The 15199-nt window shown below is 39.2% G+C and overlaps 1 protein-coding gene and 1 long non-coding RNA gene across 2 annotated transcripts in view; one reads left to right on the top strand and one right to left on the bottom strand.

The window, feature by feature from the left end:
• Window positions 1-424: 424 nt before the first annotated feature.
• On the bottom strand, window positions 425-7119 carry LOC135230394 (uncharacterized). Its single transcript, XR_010321065.1, has 3 exons — window positions 6712-7119; window positions 2258-2540; window positions 425-812 (listed from the first exon to the last, which is right to left on the bottom strand). It is a non-coding gene; the product is annotated as an uncharacterized LOC135230394 (long non-coding RNA).
• The window catches only part of LCA5L (lebercilin LCA5 like), a 38499-nt gene continuing 24552 nt past the window's right edge, over window positions 1253-15199 (top strand). Inside the window, exons 1-3 of the mRNA XM_003419023.4 lie at window positions 1253-2603; window positions 8935-9449; window positions 13628-13765. Coding sequence (XP_003419071.1) covers window positions 2282-2603; window positions 8935-9449; window positions 13628-13765 — 975 coding nt within the window. The 5' untranslated portion in view covers window positions 1253-2281. The remainder of the gene's footprint in view (window positions 2604-8934; window positions 9450-13627; window positions 13766-15199) is intronic.

The following is a 15199-nucleotide window of genomic DNA, read 5'->3' as shown; positions in this document are numbered from 1 at the left end:
AGAAAATGAGAAGTCTAGAGAGTTAGGGAGAGGCAGAACTGATTTAGGGGAAAAAAAAAAAAACCCTGAGTAGAAAGAGTGAAGGAGCCCTGGTGGTGCAAAAGTTGAGCACTTGGCTGCTCAGCGATAGGTTGGCGGTTTGAGGCCACCCAGTGGCTGCACTGGAGAAAGAGCTGTCGATCTGCTTCTACAAAGATTACAGCCAAGAAAAGCCTGTGGGGCAGCTCCGCCCTGTTACAGGGGCTTGCTGTGACTTGGAGTCGACTCCATGGCACCCAGCAACAGCACAGAGAGTGGAATTAGGTTCCTGGTGGAAAGGATCTGATAGAGCTAATTTCTCTTTTGCTTTGACGGGAGAATTAAGAATATTAAATGAAAAAAAAAATCCTTGTAAAGACCCCGGGAGATGGATTCGTTTGTTTCGATCCGAGGTAGGCTGATATAAAATAGAGATTTCAGTGCTGTCATTGCGCCTTAACCCAGTATCGTTACAGAGAAATGCAGAACCGTCGGCTTTTAACTAGAGCGAGTTTTATTGAGAGGGTGCATTTGGGATCCTTCTTGTATTTGGCTTCCCATTCCGTGTGTTTAAAATTCCCACTTTAGACTACTAAGAAGGCTTATCAGGAGTTTGTGTACATCGGAAGGGCTATGTGAAGGGCTGTTTCTAGTAGCTGTCTTGGAGCTTCTGGAAGGTAACTTCCACGTGAAACTTTTGGATTCTTAGGGACTGTGTATTTAACTGTGGGCTGTCAGCCTCCCAGAAGGCGGTCCTTAGATCAGGATGATCGAGTGGCTGTAGTATTGCAGACCTGTTGGGGCACAGACAGGAGAGGTTCTGTGAAACCGACAGGAGAGAATCTGGCATCTAGCCTTGTTTGTCACACAGGTTATTCAGTTCAGTCAGTACTTTCATATTACTATCTATTTCCAACACCAAGACAATCGTTTAAAAGTGAAACAGTAGAGGTAAAATAGGTTTTTTTTCACTAAACGTTAAACAAGGGTCTAGGAGCAACAAGCTGGGAGTTTGGATAAAACCATAAAGCAACCTGTCAAAGTTACTTTTGGGAGTAATTCATTGAAATTCATGCAAATTCTTGACTTAAATAAATATTTAATAAAATTTTTAAATAAAAATTTAATGAAATAGTAAAGCACTGTTGTGTTTAAGTTGTACTTCGTTAGAATGAAGTGCAGCCTGTCAAAGTGTGACTCTGTGTAGGTCCTTAAATAGTTTTTCAGTCACGGCCCGTGGTTACAAGGACCTTCCACTAGGTGGCATTTTATGCCCGTCCTGAGATATTAGGATCAACTTTCATTTTTGCTTTTAAATGCAGTTCTTTGAAGACTATTTTAACTATACTTTTAGTTCCCAAATAAGAATTTGATTTTTCACATTGAATAATTAAACCTATAATAACTAGAACCACTGCAGAGAAACTTAATTCTTTCAAATCCATGATTTATAAAAGTTTTTTTTTTAATGTAACCTAAAATATGTCAGTTCTTTATTAAACAAATGCAAATTTTGCATTTGGTGAATTTTCTTCAAAAAAGTCCTAATCCCTGGATGAGTTTTCCATGCCAGTCAGCCTAAAATTTCTGAATTGCTTCTTCTGTTACTGTGTAGTATGTAATCAGGGAAATTATATTTATGTTATAATAGTCTAAACACATCATAGAAAGGCATGCACATTTCCTGAATTAAAATGTAAAGAACCTTATAATCAGCAGATCAAGTTTACATCACTGGCACTCACTGATTAATCTTAATTTTATAATGAATAATAGCTCTAGAAAAACTAGTATATGAATTCTCTTCTAGATGTTTAATCTCAAAAGTATGTGATTTCGTCATTAATAAATGAAAGTCTGCGCATATTCGCAAACATGTCAGAGTTTCACAGGTGTTAGCATTTCATCCCAGGCTTACCAAGTTCTGTCATTTCTTTCAGTTCTAAGCAAATTTTAAAAATCCCAACAAATAACCAGGCTAAAGAATGAGAACGTAATTTACCTATTCATAAATCGTCACTATTGTTATCTGCTAAACCTTTCTTTTATATTACCTGTAGATATTACCTCACCAAAATTTGTTCTCAGGGGTCTTATATTTGCTGTAGAAATAATACAAAAAGCACACGGAACTTTTTTCAGGAAATACTTCAAAAGAACATTCCTAATTATCTACTAATAGAAAATAGAATGAAGCACAGGTCCATTTCAATGTCAGTATCTATGCATTTTAAAATACCTTTTTTCAATTAGGTTGTTCACTATGTCTTTGGCGGATACAACGAAAACAAATCTCGATGAGTGTTTCCCCAGTGTGGGGTTAGAAGACAGTAGGAAGTCTGCAGAAGGCGAGAGGAGCCTCCTCGGCCTGGGTGACTTTCCCAGGAGCAGTCACACTGCCGAGAAGAGTGTCGATTATAGTCGATCCCAGTGCTCCTGTGGAAGCTGTCGCTGCGATTACTCCGAAGACTTTATCTCGGAATGTTCAGAAATAAATGTTAATAGGAATTATTTAGAGCAGCCTGTGGGAAAAGAAAAGAAAAAGGAGAAGAAAAAGTGTGCTTCTAGATTCTCCCAACCTAAAGGTAAAAAGCACAGTGTCCCAACCAAAACCAAATTTCCGGTTATTGTGACATTATGATTTAATGCAGTAGTATTTGAAATGGTCCATACTCAGTTTTATTGTTTTTGATATTGTAAATACGTATTATAGGTCAACTTTCATAGAAAGAATTAGAAAATGGGGAAATTCCAAATAACAGAAGAAAATTAGGCTTAAAATGTGAAGCCCCCTTGCAGAGCTTACCCTCCTGGAGCCCACCAGTGAGGTCAGTTCTGTTTTCAGTTAACAGGTGGACTTGTTACGGAGTACCACAGTACCTGGATTTCACTGGCTTCTTGCCTGTCATCTCAACTGAAGAACCCATGTTTGAAGCACCAGCAAAATGCAAAAACCTATCTCAGCAGCCCAAGAGGATGGTCACCAAGTCTGGTGAGGCATACTAGCAAAGGCAGTCATTTGGCGTAGTGGTTAAGTGCTACGGCTGCTAACCAAAAGGTCAGCAGTTTGAAACTGCCAGGCGCTCCTTGGAAGCTCTATGGGGCAGTTCTGCTCTGTCCTATAGGGTCACTATGAGTCCGAATCGACTCAACGGCAGTGAGTTTGGTTTTTTTTTTTTTTTTCCCTCAGTTCAAAAGGCTGTTAATGTTTCCTTGTGTGTCTTAAAAGTACTAACTTTTCAACTCCTCTAACTCTCCACTTTGGAATTAGCCTCGCTTCCTTTACCTCCCTGCAGTCCTGGCCTTGTAAATATTCCTCTGTGTAAGTAGCTGCCCTAGGCAGGAACGCTTTTCTACTTTGATCATCAGACCTGCCCTCAGTCAGGCACATCTACCACTGTCACACTTGCACCATATCTTTCACCCACAGCCTACTGTTACCAGATGTGTCCAGGACCCTCAGGGCCACTTCCGGGTACACCTGGAAACATCAGTTCCCCTTCTTCCTAGCTATAAAGCAGGAATCAGAATCTAAGACCCATATCTATGAACCTCATGAAATTCTATGCATTTTCTGTGTGTATGTGTGTTTGTGAACTTTTCTAGGGAGGGGACCCATAGCTTTCTTCAGATTCTCAAAAGGTTTTTTTTTTAAAAAAAAAAAAAAACCCTTTTTTAGACAGGTGAGAGTTCTATACCCACTTGGTGATGCCTAGGGCAAAAGGTGAAAAGTCCAGGCCCTCCTCTCATGGTGAGACTCTGTCTGGAGAAGTCTGTTTGTGGCATTTGGAAGAAATTATCACAACAGAACAGCATCACGGCTAGGTTCTATTATACAATCCCTCATCTACGTTTGAAATTTATGAAGCTCTGAAAACTCAACATTTTTCTTATATTTGGTACTAAAACCTTCCTTGAACTGACATGAAACTGATCTTTATGTGTTTTGCTTAGTGTGAATAGTCATATATTTCACTACAAAACTATTGTCTGATTAAAGGGTGCTGCCCTGGACCCTATTGGAGGTACTATGTAAAATACCATATATGCATCCTAAAAAATAAAACCCCCCAAAATTCTAAAACAACCTGGACCCTAGGGGTTTTCACAAGGGATCGTGGATCTATATACTATATTTTGTATTGATTATAGGCTATTGTGGAACTGTGTGAGAAGCCAATTAGCATTTGTAAAACTATTTCAACAACCTGCATCTTTAGTTCTAAATAACTTATCATTTAACTTTTTTAAAATCAATTCCTCATTTATTTATTCTACAAATATTTATTGAGTGGTTTATGCAAGATACCTGTTCAGAATTTGGGGGCTGCCTAAATTATTGTAAACATTCTTTTCTTATATATAATTTTTATTGTGCTTTAAGTGAAAGTTTACAAATCAACTCAGTCTCTCACACAAAAACCCACATACACCTTGCGACACACTCCCAATTACTCTCCCCCTAATGAGACAACCCACTGTCTCCCTCGACTCTCTTTTCGTGTCCTTTTCGCCAGCTTCTAACCCCCTCCACCTTCTCATCTCCGCTCCAGGCAGGAGATGCCAACACAGTCTCAAGTGTCCACCTGATCCAAGAAGCTCACTCCTCACCAGCATCCCTCTCCAACCCATTGTCCAGGGGGCTGCCTAATTAATTCAGTCACTTCACATCAGACTAGATCCTAAATTCTATTATCTGAAAGAGCGAAAGGTTTATGTTTATTTAGCTGTTCTTTTGTGTATTAATATACTGAGATTATTTTAAATAAATTATGGATTCATGTTTAACTTAAATTTTATATGTTTATGAGGATCTTTGTATGATAAGCCATCCATTGCAACACCAGGCTTTGTCACAGAATGATCAATTACTTCCTTAGTTCATTTTTTATTATTCTGCCCCCATACAGCTCATGTTGTGTGTTTGCTAAAGAAATTTAAGTGGTAAGTAATGTGTTCCACCCTGGGGCAATGTAGTTCTAGCCCAAAGCAAAGAGACTTCTTCGTGTTAGGCAGTGCTGTCCCTTTTCAAGTGAATATTCAATAGTCTTAAACTTTTTGATTTATTGAAAGGAGATCTCTGGCCCTCAAGGGCTAGGAACACTAGATTAGGAACAATCAATATAGACAAAGAATTCACTAAGAAATAGTAACAGCAGAGATTATCGTTAATTCCCATTTTAGCAAATACATGAATGCAAATGTTATGGCAGAAAAAATTTATAGAGAAAGTTTATGAGGATCAAATGACAATCCTTGGACTTCAATTTGATACGATTGTTGCTTTGGTCAAATATTGAAGATTTTCTTAAATCAATTTGAAGAGGAAGCAATGTATTTTCTATAATTTGATGTTCAGAAATTGTTTATTTCCTTTTTTCGTAGAAAACGTACTTTCAGAACTCTTTCAAGTATATATCCTGTTAATTAGAATATTGCTTCCTTGATACATGTGTGTGTTTTTTTGTTTGTTGTGGTCAGTATAATACCAAAACAATTAATTGGTAGATGTGATAGTTACTCAAAAAATTAATATACCAAATAAAGTTCTTTTACTGCACTCAGTTGCTTGTGCCAACTTTTGCCCTTTGAGTATCCCTGTTGTCTTCAGTCGGGTATGCAGATATACGTGGAAGACCTAAAGTAGTATTCAAGAGACATAATCCCCCACAGACTAACAGAGACTAGGGAGAACAGAAAGAGGAAAGGCCCTTCCTTGGCACTTCTTCTTTACTCTGGTCTTTGGAGGAAGTGGTTCTATCTCTTTTAAGGTGAAATACAGTGTAGACCCCCCCCCAAAAAAAAAGACCCCAAGAGAAAGCAAAGACCCTGGTAAAGGGCAGAACCAGTAAGAACAAGTGAGAAGGTGGGTCAGGATAAGGAGCAGAGCCAGGCATGAGGAATGCAGGAGCGGATGGGACAGACGGTGAGACCAAAAGGGAAATGACCAGGAGAAGGAGCTAGGATGAGGCCAGGGACGAGAGGGGAAGGAAACAGCATGGAAAGGGAAGTGTGATAGGAGGACAACTGAGCTTTAAAAAGGAGGAGTGGGGGACAGGATGAATCTGGAGAAATGCGCCAGCAGCAAGGAAGACAGGGGCTTGGGGCTGGGTAAGTTTGCTGGTGAAGTGGTGAGTGCGGAGACATTCTCAGGACTGTTCAGAAAGGCATGTCTCATTATAAGTAATATGAAACGTGCCCTTTTGGGTAACAATGGGCTTAAACATATATGTTTTCGGTGAATTAAGCCAAGTTAATTTTAGTGAGTGTTTTGGCTCAGTGGTTTAAAAATTAAGTACTCTAATTTGTTTAATCGTTAAGCTAGATCTGCCTTATTGTGTGAAATACGTTAGAAATTGTAAATTATACCATCGTTACTATGTGTGGCATAGGATAATATGATGTAAAATCATTAAGGTTTACCCTTATTATTGCAGCTTTTCATAACTTTATAGTTATTTAAGTATGCATTATATTCTAGTATAAAGTTGTTCTATACCACTCAGATGCAAGTGGTATATTTACATTTCTGAATCAAATCAGGTGCAGTCCCTCCCACTGACCCAGCCATTAGGGTTGACAAGAAGTTCAGTCTCAGGCATGTCTTTTTTTTTTTTATTGGGAGCCTTACACAGACAAAAAAACATTTGAGGAAAGGCCTCTGATCTTCACTCCTTCACACTTATTACCTACCTGTTCTTTGTCCAAGTCCATCCGAGCCTCCTTTTTTCAAAGCGTCCATACCTTCTGTGTACATCTTAACGCCCGGGCCCTTGACCAGTGCTCCCAGGCCATGGCGTTTAGTTCTCAGGCACCCTCTCGTGCTGACTTGGCTTCCTGTCACTTCCTTAAGACTCCACTGCCCATAAAGCCCACCACTCCTCATCCTTCTAGCTCTCAGAGAAATACCTCAATCCTCCAGGGTCAGGCCACCTACAAGTTGGAAGACATTATAAGTTGGGGGTCAAGTTCAGTCATGCTGGACATGGTACAGAACATGATGGCCCCTGCCCACTCCTGTTTTAAACCAGCCTGATCCACATTGCCTCGGTCTAGGGCTCCCCCAGCCAGTTCCCTAATTAGTAAAGTGTCTGCCCTCAACATAACTCCAGACCGTCTCTTCACTAGCATTCTAGTAACGGTTCCTTCCAGAGGCTGACCTGCTCTGCTTCCAAATTTTTATTGTGCTCGAAGTCTGTTCTAAAATACTCAGATATTCAACTGTGGCTCCCAGAAAATTGTTATTCCCAATGGGAAAATGAATACCTTGAAGGCACAGTGGTGAAGGCAATTCATCAGTTATTAATATGATGCTGATATCATGATTGTGTAAAATCCATGTGGTCTGTCATAGTCAAGGTTCAAATGCCTTATCCCCAGAAAACACCTTATGTTTTGACTGACTCATCATTTTCACCACAGGCAGAATTACCTTTCCCACCACCTATGCCAAATATCAGGAGTGGCACAAACGGTTAAATTCTCAACTACTAGCTGAAATGTTGACAGTTCAAACCCACCCAGAGGCACTGTGGAAGACAGGCTGGCCATCAGCTTCCAAAAGCTCACACCCTTGAAAACCCTATGGAATAGTTGTACTCTGCACACATGGGGTCACCATGAGTCAGAACCAACTTGATGGCAACTAACAACAATATACCAGACATGTTAGCCCATGTGTCCAGTGGTAGTCTACAATTGGGCCAGCAAGTTAAGATTAGGACTCAGGTTACAATGCACACTAAGTGCCCTTCTCTCTCTAGGATAAGGACCAGATTTTTTTTTTTTTTTTTTTTTTAGAATTCAGTTTCAATCTCTCTTTCTCAAGAATATACATATACTAGTATGTACACGTGTGCACACACACCCGTATCTGTCTATCATACGGATGCACACACATATGGGGCAGTAGCATAGGCACACAGACCCGGGTTCTGTCTTACCACTTACTAGCTGTGTGCCCATAGACGAGTGACATCTCTTAGCATCAGTTTGTTCATCTTTGAAATGAGATGATAGTACAGTGATGCTTCATATATATTTCACGTAGTTGATTTCAATTCTGGGTGTTTGGTGCTGAGTGTAATATTGCTTAGGTATCTTTTTTTACAGTAGACCCCTAAACACATGCCAACTGCTTCACTGAGTGCTAGCCAAAGCAATGGAGGAAAAATTTGCTGAGGATTTATTTAAAGATGGGATACCTGTATGCTGTATAAGCAGTTTAACAGCTTTTTAAGGGTCATTTTGAGTATATGAGATTTTCACCTTGGACTCTGTCTTATAACATTTTGGAGGGAACACATCGGATAATCTATGTAAAGCATTTAGGTCAGTGCCTGACATGTGGTAAGCACTTAGTAAATGTTAGCTATTATTATGGTTATTGTAGCTTTTATAGTAGAAATGTAAAGTCAGAAAAGACCTGATTTTCAAACCATTCTGTGCTGCTTCATGGCTATGTGAACTTGGATGAATGACCTAAAATCTCCAGCTGTAATGGAAGTACTACTGCCTTTAAAGAATGGGGAAGCCCTGGTGGCTTACTGGCTAAGAGCTGCGGCTGCTAACCTAGAAGGTTGGCAGTTCGAATCCACCAGGCGCTCCTTGGAAACCCTATAGGGCAGTTCTACTCTGTCCTTTAGGGTCACCGTGAGTCAGAATTGACTCAACAGCAACGGGTTTGGGTTTTTCTTGATTTTAAAGAACTGTGTTAAATAAGGATACCTATACTGTATTTTTTTTTTATATACTGTATATGAAGTACCAAGCCTAAAGTGTTCTTTCTCCTAGTGACACTGATGTTTGTATGTGTATGCATATGTGTGCGTGGGGGTGGGGGAATTAAACGTATGCTTTTATACCTGCATGTCTCTATATATTACGAGTAACAAATTGGATTATCTGTTTACACAGGCCCTAAGGAAATCACAGCTGAAAAAAAGCACATTTGGAAGGCATCATTTTTTAATGCTCAAACCAATGCAATTGCCCAAAGGAGAGATGCTATGGCTCATCGCATAATGTCTGCAAGGCTTTGTAAGATTAAAGAGCTAAAAAATGATTTAGCTGACATACATCGTAAATTGGAAGCCACCGTCATAGAAAACCAGTTTTTGAAACAACTTCAGTTCAGGCACTTGAAAGCTATAGGAAAATACGAGAACTCACAAAATAATCTTCCTCAAATTATGATTAAACATAAAAATGAAGTAAAAAGTCTAAGGCAGCTACTTAGGAAATCCCAGGAAAAGGAAAGAACTGTGTCTAGGAAACTTAGGGAAGCCGACAGCGAGTTATTGAAGACCAAGGATGCTCTACAGATGCTGCAGAGGCTTTCCGAAGATAAAAATCTGGCAGAGAGGGAAGAACTTACTCAAAAATTGTCAGTCCTCACAACCAAATTGGAGGCAAATGACAGAAGAATACAGGTCTGTATTTCAGAGGCTTCGGAAATTTAAGGTGTCAAGAGTAATGCAGAGAGAGGGTGCGCAGGAATCCTGCTTGCCCCACCCTAATGAAGCATTACAAATGGCTTTGCCTGCCCAACCAAACCAAACCCACTGCCGTCGAGTCAGTTCCCACTCATAGTCGGACCCTATAGGACAGAGTAGAGCTGCCCCATAGAGTTTCCAAGGAGCGCCTGGTAGATTTGAACTGCCAACCTTTTGGTTAGCAGCCATAGCTCTTCACCACTATGCCACCAGGGCCTGCAGGCAGTACTAAATAATTATGTTAGGGGAGGCAGGAGGGAGTTGAAGGAGAGAAAGAAAAAGGCTCTGAACTGAAAATGTTAGCGATCAGGAGCTCATTCTGGGGCTAGGCTAAGTTAAAAAAAAAAAAAAAAATCTTCACCTTTGGCAAATTTTTTTTTTTTTTTACCCGGAAATAATCAGTCTCTAAACTGGAAGGCTACCAATGTCAGGGGAGTTTTTTTCATGGGCTAAAAAGGTTGCATTGTGTTGTGCAAAAGCCCTCTTAGAAATCACCTCTCTGCTTCAGATTGTTTATTGAAAGACTACTTCCCTAAAAACCTAATCAGGGTACCTGTTTAGTCCTTTTCCCTTTTTTCTTCCTCATCAGTTGGGCTGATCATTACAATACAAGCGTGTTTAGTATTTTAGGTATAGGAATTTTTCCCAGCTAATGTCCTTGGGAAAAGGGAGGGAAAATGAGTTAAAAGAATTGAAGAGATAAATGGATTGCTTTTCTTCAGTGGTGCATGGGTGTCAATAGCTTGGAGATTATATTACAAGCGGTGATTTGGGAAAACGCGCTGATCACATTGAGACTTCTCCCACCTATCCTACATTAAAATAGGTCTCTATAGAAATAAACATAAATGGAATTTATTTACTGTTAATTCCTAATCTTGATGGTGAGAGGCAAGTATTTTCTGTGATCTTGAAGTAACAAGGAAATAATTTCATCTCCCTTTTAATACCAGTTATTTCTTCTGTTAGTAAAATTTCCTCTATCGTCAAAGAGAATTTTCTCACATAGAATGGATATGTCAGCTACAGAAATTAACGAGCAACTTCATTTTCTTTCCATCCTATTTGGTAAATAGTTTACCAAAGTTATATTACTGGCCTTTTAGGTGATTATCGGATCCATCTTAGGATATGTCTTTCATGTAAAAGTAAATGTATTTTGTCTCATCTTGACAGATGAGACAAAACCAAAAAGAATTCAGGAACTAACCATTTTCTTGGCTATCGCAAGGCTTGGGCTTGGTAGTATGGGAAATTGCTATTTGGTTGTAGGACATGTGGTAGGGGACAAGTTTTTCATGGGCCAAAACATGTAGGTTTTCTTGTTGTTGTTCAGTCAGCTCCAACTCACAGTGACCTTATTCATAACAGAGTGAAACATTGCCTGGTCCTGCACAATCCTTACAGTCCTTGTATGTTTGAGCCCATTGTTGCAGCCACCGTGTCAATCCATCTCACTGAGGGTCTCTCTCTTTTTTGTTGACCCTCTACCAACTGTGATGTCTTTCTCCAGTGATTGGTCCTTCAGATAACATGTCCAAAGGAAGTGAGACAGAGTCTTGCCATCCTCACTTCTAAGGAGCATTCTGGCAGTACTTCCTTCAAGACAGATGTCTTTGTTCTTCTGGCAGTCCATGGTGTAGTCAATATTCTTCAACACCGTAATTCAAATGTGTCAATTCTTCTTCAGTCTTCCTTTTTCATTCTCCAGCTTTCACATGCATATGAGGCAATTGAAAATACCGTGGCTTGGGTCCGGTGCACCTTAGTCATCAAAGTGACATATTTGCTTTAAAGAGATCTTTTGCAGTAGATTTACCCAATGCAATATGTCATTTGATTTCTTGATTGCTGCTTCCATGGGCATTGACTATTGACCCAAGAAGAATGAAATCTTGACAACTTCTATTTCTTTGCCATTTATCGTGATGTTCATTGGTCTGGTTGTAAGGATTTCTGTTTTCTTTATGTTCGGGTGTAATCTATGTTGAAGGCTATAGCCTTTGACTTTCATCAGTAAGTGCTTCAAGTCATCTTCACCTTTGGCAAGCAAGGTTGTGTCATCTGCATAACAGATTGTTAATGAGTCTTCCTCCAGTTCTGATGGTGCAGTCTTCATATAGCCCAGCTTCTCAGATTTGTTCAGCATGTAGATTGAATAAGTAAGGTGAAAGAATACAACTCTGCCACACACCTTTTCCAATTTTAAACCACACAGTATCCCCTTGTTCTGTTCAAACGACTGTCTTTTGATCCATGTACAGGTTCTTCATGAGCACAGTTAAGAGTATTGGAATTTGAACCCCTGAGGGAGCAGAAGAGAACCCTTGAGGGAGCAGGACAGCAGTGGGATGTAGACCCCAAATTCTCATAAAAATACCAGACTTAATGGGCTGACTGAGACTAGAAGGACCCTGGTGGTCATGGCCCCCAGACCTTCTGTTGGCCCAGGACAGAAACCATTCCCAAAGCCAACTCTTCAGACAGGGATTGGACTGGACAACAGGTTGGACAGGGATGCTGGTGAGGAGTGAGCTTCTTGGATCAGGTGTACACTTGAGACTATGTTGGCATTTCCTCCCTGGAGGGGAGATGAGAGGGTAGGGGAGGTTAGAACCTGGCAGAATGGACACAAAAAGAAAGAGTGGAGGGAGGGAGCAGGCTGTCTTATTAGGGGGAGAGCAATTGGGAATATGTAGCAAGATGTATATAAGTTTTTGTGTGAGAGACTGACTTGATTTGTAAACTTTCACTTAAAGCATAAAAAAAAAAAAAAAAGAGTACTGGGATTCCCATTCTTTGAAGTGTTACCTAGAATTTATTTGACCTACACAGTCAAGTGCCTTCACGTAGTTGATAAAACACCAGTAAACATCTTTCTGGTATTCTCTGCTTTCAGCCAAGATCCATCTGACATCAGCAATGATATCCTTTGTTCCATGTCCTCTTCTGAATCTGGTCTGAATTTCTGGCAGTTCCCTGCCAATGTATGGCTGTAGTCATTTTTGAATTATCTTAAGGAAAATTTTGCCAGTTTGTAATATTAATGATATTGTTCAGTAATTTCTACATTCTTTTTGATTTCCTTTCTTTGGAATGGGCACGAATATGGATCTCTTCCAGCTGGTTGACGAGGTAGCTGTCTTCCAAATTTCTTGGCGTAGACAAGTGTTTCCAGTGATGTATCTGTTTGTTGAAACATCTCAGTTAGTATTCCATCAGTTCCAGGACCCTTGATTTTTGTCAGTGCCTTCATCATGGCTTGTATTTCTTCAGTGCCAGTGGTTCTTGATCGTATATTTTACCTCCTGAAATGGTTGACTATTGACCAGTTCTTTTTGGTACACTGAATCTGTGTACTCTTTCCTTCTTCTTTTGATGCTTTCTGCATCATTCAGTTTTTGCCCATAGAATCCTTTGATATTGCAACTCGAGGCTTGAATTTTCTGGGATTTTTTATCTTTTTAGTTTTTCTGTATTTTCCACTTTCCTTTAATGAAAAAAGTATGAATGTTATAATGGGGAAAACTCTGTATAAAAAGTTCTTTTGGCCAAACCTTCCGTCGAAGTCCAGATCAAAATGTTTTCTGTTACAGCATTCCAATGAGAAGGTGAATATGGAGAGTCCTGAGTAACAGGGTTATGGAGCAGTTATAGAATTCACCATGCGGAGGGGTGGTGTGGGTCCCAGTGACAACTCTCAGCTTTGCTTGCCTGGGATCCTCGCGCTGATGCTGAGACGGCCCTTTACTGAGAGGCTTGAAAGGTTTCTAAGGAGTATGCTATGCAAAGTTAATAGTTAGAATATTTCATTTTTAAAATAGGACGTTGAATTATATTTTTTCATTTTCAAGATTTGTTCAAAAATTATCAAATTTCAAAATATGTAAGAACCCTTGGACTCAAAACATGATATTTATTCCCTTGAGTTGGGATCCAGGATTTTTTTTCTTGGTTATACTTAATTCAAATATATGTTCCCTGTACATTAAGCCATACACTAAAATTGGATTGAAATTTTGCACTTTTCATACATGTAGTTATTTCCATTATAAGTGAAGTGTTTAATAATACTACGCTGGTTACAGAAGAGTTGAAATATATACTGTTTTCAGAGCTTAGAAAAACAACTGAGGTTGAACAAGAAAGCCTTTAATCGGCAGTTGGCTGTTGAGAACCGGAAGACGCTGGCAGCCCAGACAGCTACAAAGGCTCTGCAAATGGAAGTAAAACACCTTCAGCAAAAACTTAAGGTATTTCTTTTCAAACAAAATGTAAGAAAAATTCTGAAATTCTCTTTCCCAACATATCAGAGCTGTTTATATCTGCTGTGTCTTTAAATTATTTAACTTCGTGAGTACATTTCTCAAATTAAGTTTCTTCCCTACAGTGATATGAACAGACCAAAACCAAACCAGACCCATTGCCATCAGGTTGATTCTGACTCATAGCGACCCTGTAGGACAGAGTAGAACTGCCCCCGTAGGGTTTCCAAGGAGTGCCTAGTGGATTTGAACTGAGGACCTTTTGGTTAGCAGCCGTGGCTCTTAACCAGGGTTTCCTATGAACATACAGAGGATCTGAAATTACAAGAATGGGCTAAACGACACAGTGCATGTGCACTGTAATTAGAAAATTAAAGTTCTGTAATCAAGTCTTCTTTTTATTTCATCACAAAGTAATATTATTGCATTTTGTTAACACGGTTAATGCAGCTTTAATAAGTTAATAAATTTCTAAATTTAAAAATTAACTGAGAACAGTGAAATATTTAGGGGAGGGAGAGAATAGATTAGAAAGGACACAGATAGATGCTAAGCAGCTTTGAATATCTTTTTGGTAGTTTTGTCTTTGGAAAATATTTTTTTTAATTTAATTTTTGGTGAAAATATACACATCAAAATATGGTCTTATTTAACAATTTCTACACGTGTTGTTTGGTGACATTGGTTACATTCTTCACATTGTGTCAGCATTCTCATTATTTCTAATATAGTTGTTTCACACCCATTTATTTAGATACACTACTACTAAACAGAGCCATGTAAGTATTTTGCATAATTATGGCACAAATTAAATAGAAAAAAAAAAAGCAATCCCTAAAACTCCAAAGTAAAATAAATTTAAAAAATGAACCCAATTATGTATCCCATTGGTGGCATAACATTACAAAGAGAAACTATTCCAAGTGATGCTAAAACACAGTAACTTCGCTGTGTATACTGTAAGGACAAAACTGACATCACAAAAAGTCTTAACGTGTAGTAATGATATTATTGGTGTTAGTGTTGGTATTGTTATTCTGAGACTGTTGTGTGTATCTTATTGGATAAAGCAAATGATGGATTATGTTGTTGTCATGGACAACTGAGATTTGGGAGATGGAAGAAATAAAATACAGAAGATGTATAAGGTCAAACAAAAATCCTATAGTCTATCCCAGTCAATGAGCCTAATATTGTTTCTTGGTACTTCTGTTCTACCTCCTAGTTCATTGAGTAGTGACTGGGATCTTAAAAAGATTGCAAGCGGCCATCCAAGATACAACAATTGGTCTCCATTCACCTGAAGGAACAGAGGTAGAAGAAGAGTCAGGAATAGGAGGAAGAAATTGAATACATGCCTGGCTACCATTGCTGAACGTATTAATCAAAGTGACTATGGAAGAATCCTGATCAAAGGTGTTG

The sequence above is a fragment of the Loxodonta africana genome, chromosome 2, assembly GCF_030014295.1.
Source record: "Loxodonta africana isolate mLoxAfr1 chromosome 2, mLoxAfr1.hap2, whole genome shotgun sequence".
Taxonomy (NCBI): domain Eukaryota; kingdom Metazoa; phylum Chordata; class Mammalia; order Proboscidea; family Elephantidae; genus Loxodonta; species Loxodonta africana.
The sequence above is the reverse complement of the archived record's forward strand: the minus strand, read 5'-3'. Positions and strand labels throughout refer to the sequence as shown.